At 30.4% G+C, this 21,709-nt stretch overlaps 1 protein-coding gene across 1 annotated transcript in view; it reads right to left on the bottom strand.

Moving 5' to 3' along the window:
• Nucleotides 1-14,577, bottom strand: part of LOC143198089 (uncharacterized) — a 254,549-nt gene extending 239,972 nt beyond the window's left edge. Inside the window, exon 1 of the mRNA XM_076407049.1 lies at nucleotides 14,387-14,577. Coding sequence (XP_076263164.1) covers nucleotides 14,387-14,485 — 99 coding nt within the window. The 5' untranslated portion in view covers nucleotides 14,486-14,577. The remainder of the gene's footprint in view (nucleotides 1-14,386) is intronic.
• Nucleotides 14,578-21,709: the final 7,132 nt, after the last annotated feature.

Genomic DNA, 21,709 nt, shown 5'->3' with positions numbered 1-21,709 from the left:
TTTTCACCAATAAATGAGAAAAAAACAAAATAAATGTAAGAACCTACTATTTTAATGGAAGGAAATCAATGGTCAATGTTGTCTAGTATTTCAAATTCGAAGAAGACTAACTTATTAGAGCTTTTTCACTTACTGTAACTGTATACAGTATTATTGTGATAAAGACGAAACCTAAAAATTATAATTCAAAACAGAATAATATAAGGAAGTGCGTTTTAAAAGAGTTCAGATTATTAATTGTTTTTTTTTTTGGCTTCGTCTTTATTAAAACTCTGTGATATTGGTTCACTATCAGTGAAAGGATTTATAATACCGCTGTGTGAGGCTAAAAGATTTAAAAATATTTACTTGAATATTGAAACATAACCTTCAAATAACATGGGACACTTGGTTGATATAACTGATCTTATAGATAGATGTAAATAGTTATAGTAATTGTAAATAAGGACTTTTTCTGTATATCGTTGGTATCAATAATTACTATGAATACTATTGAAATAACAATTAATACATTAATATACCTTCCATCAGTACCAATAACAATAAGTAATACTATCATTCCATATAGCAACAGTGCTAAGTATCTTGATGGAAAACATCACTGGAAGGAATATGTAAAAAATAAAATTAAAGAACTGCAGTTCAAATATAGGAAACTGTATTGGTTTATTGGAAGAATATCACAATTATTACTACATAATAAATTGATGTCATATAAATAGATGGAATAGATAAATCGATAGAATTTAATTATGGAAAAAAAATACTAAGCAAGCATTGTATGTGCACCCGGATACCACAGGACTGATTACTTACATCGAGATCTTCAAATACTCATTTTCACTCAGGAAATCAAGGGAATTGCAACGAGATATTAATATCAAAGTAATACAACTCTTGGATAACACCGAAGCAGGCCACACACTCAAACTATCTGATCTTGTGTAAATGTTGTAAGGTACATTTAATAGAAAAAAATAGTAATGTTAATATATGAACATTATTACTCTAGAGATCAAGATAAAGCCGATGGGTCCTCCGAGATTTACGTTATCATAAAGACAAATTGTAGGTTAGTCGGTAACGATTAGTAACAATGTAATAAATATATTTGTTAATAGGTTTAAAAACATACAATATATGTAAACCTTAATTATTTTTGTGTATTCGTTTGTACCTGCAACCATTAAAATCCCACAAAGGACAACGAAGAAACTAATATCGAGTGAAAAGTTTCCGCATTTATATACCGGAGTTGGCTTTTTTCCATTCTCCTGCCGTCTGCACTAAACTTTGTTAATGGGTCGGAGCAAAGTTTCGGAACAACTTTAACATAATTACTAAACCTTCAGGGAATTTATAACCATAACACTTTTATTATGTAAACTTAATAATCGTTATAATGTAGTCGTTTTTATACTTTTCCCCAGCGAGCAGAACAGAACTTCTTCCATTTTCGGGTAGTTTATTTTTCTCCCTGTTATCGGTTAAGGAAACGTATTCATAATAGAACATATATTTAAAAGTATATAATTAATTGACGGTAAACTATTTGTTGGATAAACCGGACACAAAAATGTTAATGTTGTAAATAAAAAGAAAATAAATATTTACATTGTTAAATTGTTATTTTGTAATGTTTATATTGTTATACGTAATAGAGGTTTGTACTCTTGTATGTACTCTGATATTTTTTTAACATTAAAAAGGTATTTACTGAAAAGAATTGGTATAATATATATATATATATATATATATATATATATATATATATATATATATATATATATATATATATATATATATATATACATATATTATAATATATAATATTTTGTTTCTCCAGAATATTATTTGTCACTGATATCAAAATCGCCATATTTAAATCATTGTAACCAAACCCAAAAATTAGTAGATGATAGAGCAGCATTGCCATTAATTTCCAGAAACGTTTGATGGACTTCGGCAGCATATTTCTTCGAATGAAAATTAATGAATTTTCTTTTATAACATCTTTATTAGCTACGCTTAATACAATCTTAATTTACAATTAATTTATTACTGCTTTTCCTATGTACTTGGATTAATTAACAAGCAAGGCGAGTGCGAGAAAATGCATCAGTATGTATTCCTCAATGAAAGTAATGAATGTCGAAAATGTAATTTTATGCCCCCGTACACTAAATCATGTCGAATGTTTTATGTGAATAAATGTTAAAATCACTGAGTTTAACAGCAATTCTTCATCTTAATACTTTCCATTTTCACAAATAGATATTATCAACAATAGAAATATATGAAAGTACCTAATATTAGTTTTATGACATAATTACAGATGCATTTTCTAAATTCAAATTTTCAGAATCTAAAACTGTATTATCTGAAATATAAATTAAATAATATATGGGCCCGAGTTTTCAGTACACCGAACAATAAGTCTATGTAATTTACGTAACCTCTCAGATCAAAACAGTATATTTAAAAAAAATTTTAATGCAAAAAATCATATATAGAATCGAGCAACCTGAAACACTCCAATACAAAATATACTTTTAAATCGGTTGCCTAGCCGATTTTTTGAATTTGAAATGGGAGGCCCTTTGGCAACCAACATGTTTATCAGATTTGGTTCCACTCGATTTACTTGTGTTTCTGTTAATGCAACATACGTCAATATAGATAAATAGATGGTGTTTAGTCGGAGAAAAAGTAACAATTTTCATACTAGAAATTGTGATGTTAAAGGTAAAACTTCTCCTGACCAGCCAATCGATGAAAAAGTTGATGAAATTCTTTAAAATATTAAGGTAGACCAACATCACTACAGAATCGACCATAAAAGAGTGTTGAATCATTTAATAAATAAATCCGTTTCGTAAAACTGTGCTGAAGACATCATTTTATGATAATTATCTTGTGGTCTACTAATTTAATTGCAACCATCGGATCTGCAAACTTCTGCATTCAGAACATTATTCAACGCTTTCTGCTTATTTATTATCGTAAGAGTCTATCATATCATATCCATATATTGACATTTGACTGTCTTGAAAAGTAGGAACTACCTGTACATAGCCCAACTGCAAACCAAACTTATTATTTCTTATCGTTAGGTAAGTGTGGCTGAATCGACAACTTTCAATTATCTATCTATATTTAGCAATATATTCAATTATTCAGCTACATTTATCGAAAACAACAAGAAAGTAAGGCAATCTGTGATGTTTTAACTATATATAGATATTACTATTAGATTTTTAACTATTTCTATAACAGATTATGTTATAGGCAGAAACTATATCTAATATCTCATATAGATATATATATAGGAGCTACTCTATCTGTTTAGGAACATTACTTGTCTTACTTAGCTTAATCAAATTACATCGTATCACACAATTGCATGTACATCAACCCGTAATTCAGAGGCATTATAAATTATTACAGTTTATTGGTATTAGTAATATAACATATATAATACAATATAGTTTTCTAATGTATTCTTCATTACTTGGATGAATATTGAATTTATTCAATTAACCGGAATCAAGTTAATTATCAAGAAAGAATGACCGGTTGGCGTTGGATTGGCAATCGTTCCGCAGTTACTCAAAGCTTTTATTGGTGTAGTGGAGTTCGTGTAAAAGCTGAAGCTGTAAATCCACAAAAGTTGGATTGAAGATGCTCAATGACAGGGTTTATGGTCTAGCCATAAAGTGTTCCAGTCAAGAAACATTCAAGCCTTGAAAAACACCTCTAGTTTGTGAACCCCTGGCACTTGCATCATAATTTAAGGTATAATGCCACCAAAGTGGGACTGAAGTTGTTGTGAATTAACATAGTCTACTGGAATTTGGATAGAAGCTTGGAATTCAGGGTGAACGGTCACCAAATGCGGATTGTAGCATCTCAGTTTTTAGCCGAAGACTATTGGAATCTGAAGTCACCAAAATTTGGAAGACCATTCTGTAGAGATATTTGGGTAGGGTTCAAAAACAAATTTATAACTATAATTAAGTACATCTCTATGGCCATTTCATTTGGTAGAGGTGTTATGTAATATGGCCCTGACTATCCAGCCATCTGTTTCTAAAACTACCTGAATGGTGAACGAGTGAGACGGGTTGATCTATTTCTTCTTTCACCTAGATCTATATCTTTCTAATAGATCCCCTTTGTCACTTTGTATCGCATTTAAACAAGTAGCCTCTTTTTTTCGTTAAATAAATTAATATTTTCACGAAAATTAATAGTTTTTTTTTTGTTTTCTAAACCCTTTCACATATTATAACTTGCATACTGACAAATTATCAGATTTTCGAGCTAAAAAACGATTTTAAACTAGATACCATTCAATCCTCAACGCCCACTCGAAGCTTTCAGCTAGCATTAATTAGCTTTTTCCCGTTTCGTTTTATCCTCGCTCAAATAAATTCACTTCGACATTCGTAGATCTTGGAACTAATCAGCGATGTAATAGTTTTTTTTATCACTGGAGGTAAGGCTGATTTAATTACGTCTAAATACAAATCCAGACAAATACATCGGTCGGATAATGTAATTAAAGTTGGAAATCCGATTTATATATATTTTCAGGCGCTTCTAACCCGGTTCATATTAATTATACGATTCCAAGTGTTTTTGCCAAAAATCCAAGCTCTATTCAGCCCAAAAACTACTGAGATTTTTCGTCCGCCGGCGTATGGTAAACAAGAGAAGACGGGCGGGATTTTTGTTGAAAAAGAAACTTAGTAAACTTTTAACGAAATTACTTGGCAGTATTCCCTTTGATGACTATCTCTTTATCTACTTTCACGTCGCTGACAAAATCTCAACAACTAACGCAGATATGCCGACGGTTTTTGCCAATTTTAGCTTAATTGAAATGAGTTAGTTTTAGATACACCAAGTTCATCTTAATTTCTAATAGAATATTTTTAACTATAGTCTATTCAAAGCAGTAGTGACATGAGAGACCTGTCAAAACGTCGCAATTTTGCCGCAGCAACTCTGAGTTTTAGTTCATTTTGGCTCTGACATATAACAGAATTTTAATACAATTAAAATAATGAAACAAAAATGTTATGTATTATAATTTATTTTAACATTATAGTACATCTAATGCATATATTATTGAAGAAGTTAAAACTACAATTAATTATACAGCCACAATAATTTATAGGTTAGAGTTGTTTTATTATATATACATTTAACTTTTTTCCACAGTAGTATAGGTACAGTTCTAGGCGCTTTTTGTATAGTGGTATCCCCCGAAGGTTTAATCAACCTAATTAATAATTGTATATCTGAGTAATGTATTTGATTTTCATTAGAGAGCATATTTTTTCGATCCAATGTATCCTTGTAAAATCATTATGATTTTACTATATTTCTCTTTAGTTTGTCCTATTACTACCTGTATACATCTTTCTTGATAAACCTACATTTAATCACTGCATTATCCTTAATGCATTTTGTCAATATATATACATATGTCATCTGCAAAAGAGTTAGTATTATTTTACCCCCCATATGCTCATGTATATTCTCAACAATAGCACATATGCTCATAAAGTTTTTACACTCTATAACACAATTTCCTACAATTAAAGTATATTAATTGTGTACTAACCTTTAGTTGTTTCCTCTTTCATCACCCTGTCTTGGTAATTGTCAGAACTGAATCATAAACCAACATTCATTAAGTTTCATTTAATCACTGTCATTTTCAGAAACACTAGTCCAGTTATTAACTAAGCGGTTTATTTCCAATCTATCAAAAACTTGCACAAGATTTTACCATTTGTCAATTTCTTCTTCAATATATCTGAATTCTGGTTTGAATATCTTTTTCGACCTGAATGTCTACTGCAATACCCCTTATCAACTCAATTGGACTGTATATGCAGTGATAGGGAGAACATAATACTACGTAGCCATAACGTTCAGTAATCTGATCTACTATGTATCTTTTCTCAGGCTTATTTCTAAAAAAGTAAATTACATATAATACAATTAAATATTTCATGTATATTTACCAAGTAATAATTTGAAATAGTTCATTTTTTAACATAATTTCCTCGAAACTTATTTTATGTACTTTAAGCCATTCCTTAATTGCAGCTTTTATTGATGCACATGTTAGGATTTCCCCCCCCCCCCAGTGTAAAATTACGGTAAAAACAAGTAAAGGCGCATTTCTCAATGGTAGTCACCCTTGGACTTCAGAGGAAAACACTAATTCTGCACCAGGAATAAAACCATTCCTGTTTCCAGCATAAAGAACTATATGTCTGCATTTAATTATTAATAAATGTTATGACTAACAAAACCCAATCGATAATTATTCCAACATCTACCTTTTTCCATCAACTTTTCTTGTCGATACATTATATTTATTATCATCTTGCCATGAGCGACCCAATGTACCATTCTGAAATATTAATGTCTCATTTAAATATATAATTTGATATAATAATTCTTCCTTGATTTTGTTATGTTTTTAAAAATTGTATTATTTTAAAAGCAATCTCTGGAAGTTCCATTAAACCCCTTCGGAGATTATCTTTACACCACTTAAATACTATATTGCCCAAAAGTGCATGAAGGGATGTTCTACATCCCTCAAATTGCTGTATATGTTTTGGCATTTTATGGATACTTTCCAGATTAATAATTTTCTCTGAAATAATTGTATTAAATTATGTTTCGATTCAAAAAAAATACCGTTTATTACATTTCGTATATTTGATCTCTGATAAAGCTAACAACAAGCTGATCTTGATTCATCACCTGTTTCGCATAAATACGATTTCTTTTTAGAGGGGAAATAAGTGTAGAGGTTTAAAAAAATTCAACTTTTTGTTTCAAAAACTCGAAAGTACAAACATTCAAAAATATACTCAGAAAATATTAAACTAAAAGTGCAAACCATTTAATAGTTATATGGGTTTTAGAGAGCGTCCTCCGATCTAATGGCTGGTGCGCGTGACTTGGTATGATGCAGTATTCGAAGTATTCTTTTTTTAATATTTTCATTTAAAATCAATTCTAAACTTAATTCTCATAACGTACGTTTCATTTATACAAAAAACTCGGCCACATGCTCCCTCTAAAATCACTTCTAGAGATCTTCTTATTTTAACATTTTGATGATAATTTTGATTTGGAAACAGCGTTTAGTTTGAAAACCATTGGTTTAAAAACAAAGAGATTCATGTATAAAATGTAGCTTTAACCATAGTACAGTTTAGCATCCAAGAAATGTTTTTGTTTTGTTAATTATTAAATTATATTGTTAATTATTAAAGGTATAAAGAGAAGCCTAGCACACAAGTAAAATTAAATCAAAGAAGAACGAAGCTATTGATAAAAAAAACGATATCAACAATAAAATTTTAAAATATGGTAAAAATTCAACAAATATATTAATTTTTCATCCAAACAACCACAATAATCCTCATATTGCCCGACAGTACTGTTATGAAAGACAAACAGTGAGAATATTTGCATTTAACCAATATGAAAAGTTTTACTTAAAAAACTTTATAGTTAAGTCCAAATAATACTTGCATATCGTTGTATGAAACGTAACATATATTCCAGAGTTTATTAAAAGAAAATTTTGCTGAAATAATACTTATTTTCTTGCAAAAGTTACAAAAGTTTGAATATGAGTGAGATTACTGGGAGATCAAATTCGCCTTTCTGAATGCTAGTAGTATTCCTGATGTCAACTGTAGAAGATAGACACAATAACTACACTTCAGAGCGAATTGTTAGAACTTTGTAATATTGCTATGAAACTAAATATAGAAATAAGAGAAACTTGAACTGCTTCCGCACTATACGAGAAGTTATTGTATTGCATCTCACGCTATTGTCATATAATTTGCAGGGACATTTATTTTTTATTCGAAGTTTGGGAAAAATTGAATTTAAATTTATTAGTAATAGGACAAAAATGCAGACAAGCTTTAGAAATAGATAAAATAACTAATACTGATAAATATTATTTTTGCCGTGCCAAATTCTTGAAAGCAAACCACCATGACATGGTACATGATTGAACGCGTTGGAATGAGTGATTGAGATCGCACTAAGTCATCAAATCGACAAATAATCAAACCCTGCTAAAACAAAGTTATTCAATCAATAATTAGTAACTGCAAAGGCCTAATACTACGTAATCAACGAACTGCTTGATAACCTCTAGATAACTATTCTATATAAAAGTTATATATCAAATAGTTATACAAGATAAAGTAATGCGTGAAAAAAGTTCTTTTTAGCATACTCTACCCTTAACATTTAAATATTACAACTCAAACAACTGAGCGTATTAATTTTTGTTGATACAAATATTCCTTCTCGCCCTGCTAAAATCGCAGTCAGACTAAAACTCATAAAAACATAATTGAACATCACCATAAATCTACAGTCGGCACTCGAGAAGAGTGTTTACTTTCTTCATCAATACGCTGCTTTTGGTGCTGCAGAATTCCGAATATTCGTCACTAACGACTTCATTTCTAATATGATCTCCACGAGAAACATGAAAAATTAAGCACTGCATTTGTAAGACCTCAAGCGTACAAGAACCATTGTGTTAAAAGTTGACTACCATTTTCAGCTTTTAGAACCCGTATGTCAGCCAGCCCATGCATCAATTTTAACAAGTAGGTGTTATGTTTAATTATTAAGCTAGCTCTGGTGGAACTTTCCTTTCAAGCTGCAACAGTGCATAATTGACAACCGCAAAGTGTTGTCCTGTAAGAGGATCACTTTGCGTCTACAATTGCTTAGTGCTAGTTTTTCTTACAACAACGCGTCATTCAAATTCTCCTTGGGTTTGGGCAGCTCAAAATACACTATACCTTGCTGATTCCCTAGTATGCCCAGAAAGACTTTAGTTAATTCATGTAGTAGCCATTTTCCCTTCACCTTGATCTTTCCCATCGGATGTAAACGAATGAGACTGTTGATTCATTAACTGCTAAGCTGGAAACCGTATATCAGCCAGGCCATACATCAATTTTAACAAGTAGGCGTTATGTTTAATGATTAAGCTAGCTCTGGTGAAACTTTCCTTTCCAGCTGCAACAGTATATAATTGACAACCGCAAAGTGTTGTCCTGTAAGAGGATCGCTTTACTGTATTTGAAAATCTAATCCATGACGAACCCAAAAATGGTCGTACAATAACTACCAGGCCTTTTTTAAATAAAAGTTTTATTTATTTTTGAACAGAAATATTTTTAAATTACTGTTCAGGAATATCACCACGTTCAAATTTTGTCCCGTGACGATTTCTTCGATCGTTAATTATTTGCCCAGATTTAAAAAAAAAACTCGTTCCGAGGGGACAGATGTTGCGGGTATAGGGGAATATTTTACGGGTAACTAATATAATTCAAGTACTGTCATTTTATGGGCTTGCCAAAAATCCAATGGGTTTTCTGATGCCCAATAAATGGCATTTCCAAATACGGCTTAATCTGTAAAGTTACTGCAGTACTTGAAGTAATTACTTCTTCCAATCTAGTCATTTTTTTATCAAAGTATCTCCAGATGTCAATACATTCTTGGCCAGTAGTTGTGTCTTGAATTTCGAGTTGTGGAACTATATTTGTATTTTTTGAAGTTGGAATAGAAAGTACCCCTTTTGTGATAATTTTTTTTATCGCCTCTGCATTATTTGCAATACCAAATCCTGCTTTTTAAATCTAGGATCTGAAAATGTGGATTTCCCGCATATCGTGTTCATTTCTAAAATTGCCAGTCTTTTATTGATGACATATAATAGACAATTTTGTATTTTTGCCCCATTCGCTTGTGAAAATCCTGGATTAGATGGAATGTCTCAGTACTCTTATTAACAGTATAATTAAAGATAACGTGGGATATCCTTCACCAGATAACTCGGTGGTGATTATTTCAATGAGCTTTAACAGTTAAAGACATTCTGTTAAGATAGTCCATTCGTCAACAAATAACTGTGTCGCTCTTCTTAATAGCTATCAAAATCAATTGTTGAATAGTAGAGTTTTCCTATCAGAAAATGTATTTATTACAAATATTTAATATACTTTTTTCACCCCTTTACTGTTAATATTTTAAAAAGAAATTCAACTGCTACTGCAAAAAATTCTTCAGTTTCTGAAACCAACAAACAAAAGGCTTGGACAAAAATCGTGAAAGTTTATCAAAAAAGTATTACCTATTATACCAGCCCAAAGTATTACCTATTATATCATTCAAAAGTATCTTACAATTTACCATTTACAACTTAATTTTTTTGCCCTCGAAAACTAGCGTTCCAAAATGCTGCTATATTAATTTACAACATATAGTTATTCACAAGCAAACTACAAAAAAACATAAAACCACATATATTACATATAAATCTATATAAGCATAAATTCGGCGCATTACTTTCGAGGTCGCGGCCAGGACGACACATTCTTAAAAATCAGTCGAATGAACTAGAACCGAAAATAGTAACTAAAGGTACACGACTGAAACAGTCGATAGTAAATAGTAATAAAATCAGTCGGACCGAAAATAGCGACTGAAAACAGTCTCTAGTAAAAACAGTCGAACCAAAAATAGCGAGTGAAACAGTCGATAGTAAAAAGTAGTCAATTACTAACCAGTCAATAGTCGATTTCAGTCGATAATTAAATTAAATTAATTAAACAAAACTTGGGCTGTCTTATTGCATTTCTTTTTAATTGAATTAAGTTAAACCTAGTTTCAAGTAATGAAACTTAGAAATTGCTTTTTTTCTTAATCGATGACAAGACATTATAACGAAAACTATTGAACAAATATATCTAATATTAATACCATTGTATTTAAGAATTAAGAAGTTACCCCAAAAAATATATTTGAATATAAATTATAAAATTGTATAGAATTTACAAATATAAATAACAAACTATACTGAACTGGAACAAAAATACGAAATTAATACTTACGTATCGATTTAATTAATATATCACTATCTTTAACTCAAATGCATATATAGAAAAATAACACTGGAAAATTGAATGTTGCATGTTATTTCGTTTGTAGCTTAAAAGGTCAATGCTCCCCAAATAAATCAATAAAACCCAGTCAAATTAATACATTAAAGTACAACTGAAGTAAGAAACAATTACAAATTAAGTAATTAAATACAGATAGAAGACATACACTGATAAATAACATATAAAATTATTTTTTGTTTTCAATTTTTTTCATTTGAATTATAAAATGTAAACTGTAATAAAACTAAATTTTTTTCTATTATCTTATTTTCTAACACAACTACGCGTTCTTCGTTTTATTGTATTGTAAATAAAGCGTCTAAAAGCACAGTGAATGGAGGAAATTGATTGAATGAATGGGCTCGGGTATCGATAAATTTGGTTATTGGGAATCGGCGATCGGTTTTTACCAGGAGAACAGAGCGTCGAGGAGCCAACCGATAGTTCGGAATATTTTCGGAACGCGGAGGGAAACGCCGGAACAGATAAGAGGGAAAGCGAGAAAATCGGAAATAAATTAGCAAGGAAGTTTGACGATGAAAAAATCTGAATGGACATCGATATAAAAGCGATACTATAATGATAGAGAAATGTAATTTCAAAATTACAATAGTTGTTCAGGTAGTTATTGTTAGATATTATCTGTGAATTAAATTTAAAGAATATTTTTATAAATCGAAAGCTAAACGCGATTTTTGGAGTCGAATTTTCGAATGCTTGACGGAAATAATTATTCAAATAATTGATAATAAGAATAGACAATCAAAGCGGTGAATATAGTGAGTAGTAATATTAAAAAAACAGATTTGCAGTTATGAAGGAAGGTAAATATTGTGAATAATATGTGCGTTAAAACAATTTATATTTGGTACCACTGATTTCAGCGATGATTTCTTGAACGGAAAAAGCATTTAATAGAACATAATTTTTGTTCTGTGATCCAAGTGTTTTTCGCAAATGTTTGCATTCAATTGTCGTAATAGGTTACAATAACATAATATTATGAATATATCATTTTACCAATTTAGAGATAATTAGGTAATACAGAATCTCATAAAATTTCGCTCATTTTCTGACCATCTTTGAACGCCTGAATAAAGTACGAAGAGATATAAATCGATATCTAAGTGTTTTTATTCCATTGTCAGCTAACGTAGCATTTATTTTTCGTACAACTACATTGTTGCATCTTTAAAGCTTTCAAATTAAATTTAATTATTAAATTGTGATTTTTATAAAAGAAGAAATATTAAAATAGCGTGGAATGGTGCTCCACGAAATTACTGAACAAACCATTGCAGAAGATTTTCACGGGTTTGCTTGAATAATATTACTTAGTAAAATCACTTTGTCGCTTGTCTGTTGAAAAAAGGATAAAATGTTTTTTTAATATTGTACTTAACACATCAATGGTAACCAATAATTGTTCTAGATTTAGGGGTGTTTGTATTTAGGCTGCCGAGAAAAATATCGATACTCGACATATCTCGACATTTCAACATATCGGACAAAAAAATCGATACATAAAAATAAAAATATTAATACATCAGGCCAGAAATCTATAATATATTGGATTCCATATCCAAACATTTATTAGCATTAGTTAACTATGGAAACATTGAAATTGATACACTTCTAAAATATATATTTGTTCGACGATCATGATTGAAGTTGACAATAACAGATAATCAGATAAATAACATCTATATATCTATATACAGTGGTTCAAGTATTCTTATCAATTGTACTTACTTCTACTTTTTATTCTCTCCATTGTCATACATTATTATTTCGCCCTTACTGATATCAACATGTGAAAATGATGTACTTAGAAATAATTAGCACAAAGATCTGTCTATTTTGATGGCAATCAGGTAACTCTATACAAATGAAATTAGCTCCAATCATATTTTAATAATTATCCATGTCACGACATTTTGTACTTTTTTTTAAATATTTGAATATATGAACTACCTGATTTCTAAAAGCTTTACAATATTAAATTGCGAATAATCTTAAGCTTAAACTAAGAAATAATTTTCTTTGTAGCCTAAAAATATAATTGAAATATTCGTAAAACACCGAAAATAAGTTATTCTTCAACAAGTCTCACTCGAACTGAACTAGACTATAAGTCTTAATAAGATATAAACGGGAAAAAATTGGCTATTTGTATACATATCAAGAACTTGAACTATATCAGAAAAAAAAGTATTATCAATGTTCTACAAAGAGTTTGAAGAGCTGGTAAACCAGGCTTTAGAATTACTATTGGCAATGACAAATTATGAGCATTAATGTTTCCTTGATTACAAAAATGTTAATAGATCGTTCAAGCACTTAATTCTGCTTATAAATCTTTGAACTTGTATAGATAGCTGTCCCTACAGATACTTCTCAAAATCCATTTTTTGTACTCACATTTTTTCCCAAAAATCTTGGTGTAGTATTAGGTGCCAAAAATGGTCAATACTTTTATTGAAGTGGACTTTTATTGGTTGATTCATCATGAAACTAGAATTGATTCTATGTAAAAATCTACAAAGTCACTATAATTGTATTATCAGATCAATTTACTGTCAATTTTAATGATTAAAGTATTATATCCATAAGGGGCACAAAATGTTATTGTTATATTTCCATTCAACGGCTTGGAATATAATATTAGCATGCATGAAAATAGTCCAGAATATTTCTAATAACTAATTAATTAAACCAGGCTAAAAAAATACTATTGAATTATCACCACAACATGTAGGAAATAAAGAGGCTCTTGCTATTTTGTTAGAGACTACCTCAGATTTCCTCTGAAGTTTAAAATAACTGTTATTGTAATCATATGTACGTTAAATTTCTTATTCAAGTTTATCAAGTTGTTAAAGTAGCCAATTTAACAAACGTTTTCTAACCTGGAGTATTAAAATAGCACATACAGGCATATAATATTAATATTTCTTAATATTTGATAATACTTAATAGTACTTAATCAGCCTAAACTAATATATACAAAATTACAAATAACATATAACAATATCTAAGAATTCGTTCGCAAATTTACACAAAACGAATGACATTCTGCAATAATATCTTAAAATGCCAGTGTTATAACATGTAGACATAAGATTATTTCTTATGACTTAAAAATAACCTCTTTTCAATTACACACTATTTTCGATGAAATTTTCAACAGGTAGCAGGATAAAGAAAACCCGTCCTACCTATTTCTATAACCTCATTTTGAGGACGATAACCCCTACGAATTTAGGCCGAAATCACCCCCGAAAAGCGTTCTAAAAGCTTTTTGGTGAATGACCGTACGAAAAGTGCACCACGTACTGACTAGAAATACACTTTACCTGGTTATCCGGCTGGAAATCTTGGGAAAACCGCCGTTGTGGTACCGCATACCAAGTCTCGTTCTGTCGAAACACCGCACTGCACAGAAACGGCAACATAACACGGAAGCCCGATGAGTTCCAAAATATACGTAATAGGAATTAGCGCGTGAAAACCTTCGTCGAAAGATCCGAAGGCGAAAATTGTCGCATTTTTACACCCGGCACACTATACTTTTTTGTTTATATGTCAGAATTCCGACGAGCTTGTTTACCGGCCCGTCGGAGGGCGCCAACGGTCGGGGATGGGACATGGCCTGCTTCTCTCCTGATAGCAGCTGGCTCAATTTTCAGTTTGACGGAATCGAAGTACAAGGGCGCCGAAACAGGGTAAGTCATCAATGAAATAACAAGATTTTAATAATTATTTAGATAAATAAATTACTTATAGTAAAATGGTCAGTACGCGCTAATTTAAAATTTAGTATTTTATATTTAGAACAAATAATATTGAAATATTATTAGTTTAGTTTTGAAACTCTACTTATTAAGCAATTAAAATTTTTTAACGCCAAAAGAAATAACCCTTATTAGATTAGAGGAAAGACTTATAAGTTATTTTTATTATTATTAGGCCCATAATTTTTTTAAGGATTTTTCTTTGTATTTCAATGTATTTAATTCAAAGTCTTGTCAATCGATAGCCGCTACTTCCAGGCAATTTACGGGTTCCATCTCGAAAGAACGATGTTCCTTTTCAAGCTATCCAGGAATCAAATTAAAGTAAAGAATAACTTTCCGCAAATGAGTTTTACTCGGTACAAATTCAGACGTTTTCAGCGTAGTGAAAAAATGTATTGTTCACACTTAGTAAACGAAATTACACATAGTAAAAAGCAAAACCTATCAGTGATGTTTCAACATGAAATTAGTTACAAATCACTCTATGTGATTAAGTAATACCATCTGTTTGTAAATTAATAAATTAGTTAATTAACTAATAGTTTGATTTATATGTATTTATCTTTCTTCTTCTATTAATTATTGAGTTAGAATTTGAATTGAATTGAATTATTGAATTTAAATATCAATTTTATCATTTTATTACAAGGGACGTGCTGGAAAATCAGCATAAAAACAATTGGGCTGTTTAATACAATAACAAAAATTCTAATAAAATTATTTATATCTTCATATGGTATTTAGAATGTGTGCGAACAAAAAGATTAATATTTCAGTCAATTGAATCAATCCTTTGGTATCAAGGGCATTATCTAAAATTCCAGTTGACCAAAAAAAGGGATACAATATGTCAATTTATATATTAAAATAGATTGGGGGAAAATAATTTCGGTTTTTATTTTTTTGAATCGGTTTTATTTAGCGTTGGGAACAATCGACTGAAAACAGTCGAAACAGTCGATAGTCAAAAAACTAGCGGTTCCACTGTTTTTATAAATTCGTGATGTCAGACGAAGATGTACCAACCCCTTCCCGTATAAATTGTGAGAGAGAAAAGGACAAAGATAATTGCTTGAAGAAGGAGACGGAGATCGACATATTCCTTCACGTACTAACTTTAAAATAGAAAAGGAGAAAACTAATTCTTGAATACTATTAACTTGCCATTAATAATTTTATTTTAAATGAAGTGGAATTACTCTTATATCCGAATGTTCTGTGGATCTGTAAAAGGGAATGGAATTTTTGTATCTAAATAATTTCTTTCTAAATAGAATAATATCCTACAAATGTTTTATCGTATTTTAATATGTTAATTTCTATTTTTAAATAATATACTATAATAAATATAAACAACACAATAGAACTTAAAGAAAACCTAAATACTAAAGAAGTACAATAACCATAAATACTAAATAAAAATTAAACATATAACTAATCATAGAAAAAAAATTCATGACATAATTAGAAATAATCGCACAATAACTACTAGAGATTTTTTAAATAAAGTAAATGCCTTATTTATTATTGAACAGAAATATTTTTTAACAAAAATCGAGAGAGTAATAGAAATATTATCTATTATTGCCAAAATAGTCAAAAGTATTTTACTATTTAGCATTCACATTTTTAATTTTTTTACCCTATTACATTAACAATCTTGAAAAATATGTAAATCTATGTAAGCATAAATTGGGTACATTTTTGTCAAGGTCGCGGCTAGGAGGACAGAGACGGAACGTTAAAAATCAGTAGAATGAAACTAGTAGAACCAAAAATAGTAACTAAAAGTACACTGAAACAATCGATAGTAAATAGAAACAAAATCAGTCGGACCGAAAATAGCGACAGAAAATAGTCGACTGAAACAGTCACTGGTAAAAAGTAGTAAAATCAGTCGAACCAAAAATAGCCACTGAAACAACCGATAGTAAAAATTAGTCAATTACAAGTCAAAACAGTCGATAGTCGATTTCAGACTATAGTTCCCAATACTAGTTTTATTTATATATTTTTATATATTTAAGTTTCGTTTTACCAACGGGGGTTTATCTGTACTGGACCTACAGTTTAACGTGGGCTCCGAACCACGATCCTCGGCATTAAGCCTACCTACTGACGAGTGACCAACTTAGAAATCATCCCAGAAGACATCTGGTCTTAATCAGCCTGGTTACTGGCGTGACTGAGCTCATTTTCTTTGTCGTATTTTATACTCTTGCCTAGTTCAATCACAAAGATTAAACAATCACAAAAAAAATCAAAACATAATTGTCGCCGTTCTGTCGCCTTTACCATACCCACATACCCACCTTTGGTTGTTTTCACCCTATCTTTGTAACTGTCAGCATTGGGTCATAAACCCAAATCTCAATAGCTCTGATCTGCACTGTATATTATCAGACCTATTTCTAACAAAAAATAAACTACATAAAACACAATTAAACATTAAATTTATTTTTACCTAGTAACAATTTAAAATAATTCACTTTTCAATAAGCATCGTCAAAACTTTTTTAAACAAAATTATGTTCTACAAACAAATCCTTACATACGTCGTCGATCTACTTATTAGGATCTTTTAAATCAGTGTCCTTTGATATGGTCATAACAATATTTGATAGTTCCTCCATATTCTTTAACAATTACTTTTCAAACCAGAGGAAAAACATGTTCTGGTTCATTTCTCCATGGCAATCGCTTATGAATTTGGGAAAAAATCTAACTCCGCTCCAGGAATAAAAGCATTCCTGATACCAGCATGAAGAACTATATGTCTGCAATACATTATTAAAAGATAGTATAACTATCAAAACTTAATCAAATGTTAATCTAACTTTTACCATTTTTCATCAACTTTTGTAGTCTTTACACTCTTTTTATTAACATAAATTGCCATGACTCGCCCCAATATTCAATTTTGGAGTATCCATGATTCGTCTAAATGCACACATTTAAATAAAGAATCTTTATTGATTTTATTATGCACTTTTAAAAGTTGGATTCTTTTAAAAGCTAAGTTCCATAAGAAAAAAGTTCCATTAGCTCATATTATCTTGTGTTATATACTTAAGCAGCTTATACTATATATACTTAACTTATAGTTAAGCAGTATATGAAGGGATTATTCATATCCTTCAAAGAACTGAATATATCTAAGTTTCTTCCTAAGAAGGAATAAAAGCAGGAGGAGAAGAACTAACTTACACTAAATAAGCAGCTTATACTATATATACTTAAGCAGTATATAAAGGGATTATCCATATCCTTCAAAGAACTGAATATATCTAAGTTTCTTATTAAGAAGGAGTAAAAGCAGGAGGAGAAGAACTAACTTACTCTAACAGTTTTCTGTGATACTATATTAAACTATATTAAATTTTGTTTCAGTCAAAGTGGCCTAATTTCTTCGTGAATGATATGATATACACGTTCAGTTAATATCTTTAGTGTTTGCTATTTCAGTCAACTTCAATTTACGGTCATTCAAAATCATTTTGCGGATTTTTTTAATGTTTTCGTCGGTAACAACCTTTTTTGGGCGTCCACTGCGTTCACCGTCTGCGGTGCACATTTCACCACGTCTAAACTTAGCTACCAATCCTTGATGGTTGATTTTCCTGGGGCAGTATCCGGAAACTGGGCATTCAGCCAAGTTTTGCTTCAACTGTATTTTTCCCTTCAAAAAGCAATATTTTATCAACATACGCATTCCTTTTTATCCATTTTTTTAACAATAACAAAAGTTGCTTCACTCAAAATCTATAATTCACAAACTAATGATCCGACAGTTGTCAAATTTATACACGGATCTTTTGATGGTTAGGTCTAATTAAATAACATATGGATTTAATTTTAGTAGCGCCATCTATGTGTCAGGCCGGGGCCTTTTCAATTGATCTGTTATATCTGATAACTACATAACCCGAAAGTCCCCAGAAACTAGTAACATTTCATTAATGTACTTAACACAGATTCCTTCTTTTAACTAAAGAAGGAATATTTACTTTAACATAATATTAAATAATAATTATGTTGATTAAATGTACGCCACTGTTAAGCTCTTGTCTTGCTTGGTCGATATATTTTGCAGCAAAATCATATTTAAACCTGCAATATCTCTAAACCTATTTAACACCTCTCGATCATCAAAATAGTTTAAACAAATATAAGATAACCAAATAATCCAAATAATTCGGAAGTTATGATGTTTTCGTGGCTTTCCAGTTAATAGATTATTTATGAAGAGGTTATTAACCTCGCTGTTGTTTGGCGTAGACTGCACATTATTGATTTTTTTACAGTTCCCGTTCTGATTTGTATTTTGTTCCTCGGCAGACGACAAAAAGGAGAAAACACGGAATGGGGCTTTATCGCTTATCGACACGAAATGTTCACCAGGAAGTACTTTCATCGCAGACAACCAGCAGTTCGTCTTTATGACATTAATATTTATATTTTTGTGAAACAGTTACGAAATGGCGAAGATATTACAAGACACCAGTCGGTAGGCTTAATTCAATTATATTAGGTTCCTGCATGTATCTTTATCAGCGTTATCTATTGATGAAAATGCGAAATATCAATGTGAAGAACTGTTAACACTTTTCTATACAATATAGAATAATTCAGTGTCCAGAAACGCTAATTATGGAACGCTCAAAATAACTTATTCGGCATTCCTTACTTTTGTAATACGATTTGAAGAAATCTGCTGCCGAAACCCATTAACCCTCCATCCTACAGCACTTCTCGGCTCTGATTTTAACAACTTAAAACTGGAGATTTGGTTGTCAATAACAAAGAACGACGGCCAGGACCAAAACGTTCTAGAACAATTAATTGTAAGACTTACTGGATGAAAATTCAACTCAAGCTCTCAAAGAACTTTCAAATAGCTAGCTTCGATACATTAAGTGTTATTCCTGCTATTTAACATGGACTGACTGCAAAATGTAATTTTGAACCATTTCAATATTGCTTCATTGCTTGCTAGGAGATAAAAGATAAATTTTCTTAGGAGTTATTTTTGTACCGCAACTGGCGATGAAAAATTGATCTAGCACGACAACTTAAATGCATAGTCGTAGTTGAACAACGTCACTTGTCAATTTTGCTCAATAAAGGCTTTTGAAAATGAAAAAATTATCAGAATTCATGCATGCCCCTAATAATTACAATTAAGCAATATGTCAATTCTAAATAGGTCTAAGTTGGTAAAAGTATACGAACATTCAAACATATTATAATTAAATTTTAATAATCAGGTCAATTTGAAGATTTAAACTCGTGAAAAAAATTCACTAGTATCATGTGACGTTACTCACATTTAAATCATAAACGCTAGGGGGAAAACATCAATGTAATCGATATATAGTAGATAAGTGATCTACAAAGGCCTTTAATCTAATAATACGTCAAACATCTTCTAACAAACTCTTTAAAAACCTCCTAGCTCCTAGCTTTTATTGTCTCTGTTTTTAAGTTACTGCACTTTCTAAAATCCATGCAGCAAAAGTCGTTTGATAAACACAGCTTCCCTCAGGACAGAAGAACAATTATAAAAAATAAATAGAAGTCTGTAAAAATAATTAAGATTCACTAAGACTGTCACTGGTCTGATTAGTGTTCAATTTATCCCGGCTTAAGTAGTTTTACGCCTACTTAAGCAACTTAAAACAATTGTATTGAGTACGTTTATTTTAGTCAAAATTATCAATCTTACCTTAAATATATATTTATATTATATGCATGTAAATAGATAAATATATTTTCAGTTTAGAAATCAATCTATTAGAGCCTTATCTTCGAGTAAATTCATTTTAAATATATTTTTTTAAATTTTAAAGATGTATAAGTCTCTTGTGACTGCTACGACTCCGTAGGCCACCACATATACATCTATATAGAATTTACGTTTGACAATGCGTGAGGATTGGTATAATGATGACTGTCTTTTCCTCTTTTCTGTTCCTTTCATCCCCTTTCATCAAGTCAACACTGTTATTTTATGTTCCCGTGCAATTCCTTTCCAACCAATAGTAGTATACAAACAAATACAACAAACAGCCATTCTTACAGGTCCTTTACCTATGGCGGTACATTTTGCCCTGTACCTAAATTACAAATCCATCCGGCCACTAGAAAACTAAAATAGAATACGATTTCGGAAATTTACTCCTTTGTAATGTTTTGTTCTCTGACGTATGATTATGGCTCTACTTTATCATTTAATAGATACTATTATAGTATCTAATATTGTATATATTCGAAAACTCGCAGATATTATTTATCTTGGAATGACATATATAATTATTACACATAATAATATATATATATATTATCATTATATATAGTATTTCAAGCAAGACCTGGCTAATGACTAAATAATGATAAAAAATCTCCAAATCTCTGTTTCAAACGTTGCCTCTAGTCCCTCTTATAAACATTTGGTTATCTTATGCTCGTGCCTTTCTTGAAATCATAATAAATTATACCCTTGAAGTTCTCTTATATCAATTATATTTTTTGATAATGTAAATAACGAGATAACGTTAATGATAATTTGTTATAAAAAATAAAGAAGATTCGTGAAATTGATGTTAGACTGTAACGATCTGCAGTATTACCAATGTAAACAGTCAGCCGTTTTTGGTATATATCAAGTTAGACAAAAATCAGAGTAGATCAGAATAAGAATCGAAGAATTGTAGTAGTTAAACGTTGAAGTTCATTAATTAAATTTTATAAGGATGGAAATGTAATAGGAATAGATACTTTTTATTTAGATCTTAGATATACTGTTCAATGTTAATTTACAAATTACAGACATTGGTAGTTAATAGTAGAACCTTCTTTTAGATTACTATTTGGTTTTAAATC

Source organism: Rhynchophorus ferrugineus, unplaced genomic scaffold, assembly GCF_030347505.1.
Source record: "Rhynchophorus ferrugineus isolate W39M unplaced genomic scaffold, kcgeb_rfMv2 rfM6, whole genome shotgun sequence".
Taxonomy (NCBI): Eukaryota; Metazoa; Arthropoda; class Insecta; order Coleoptera; family Curculionidae; genus Rhynchophorus; species Rhynchophorus ferrugineus.
This window is presented reverse-complemented; position numbering and strand designations above follow the sequence as displayed.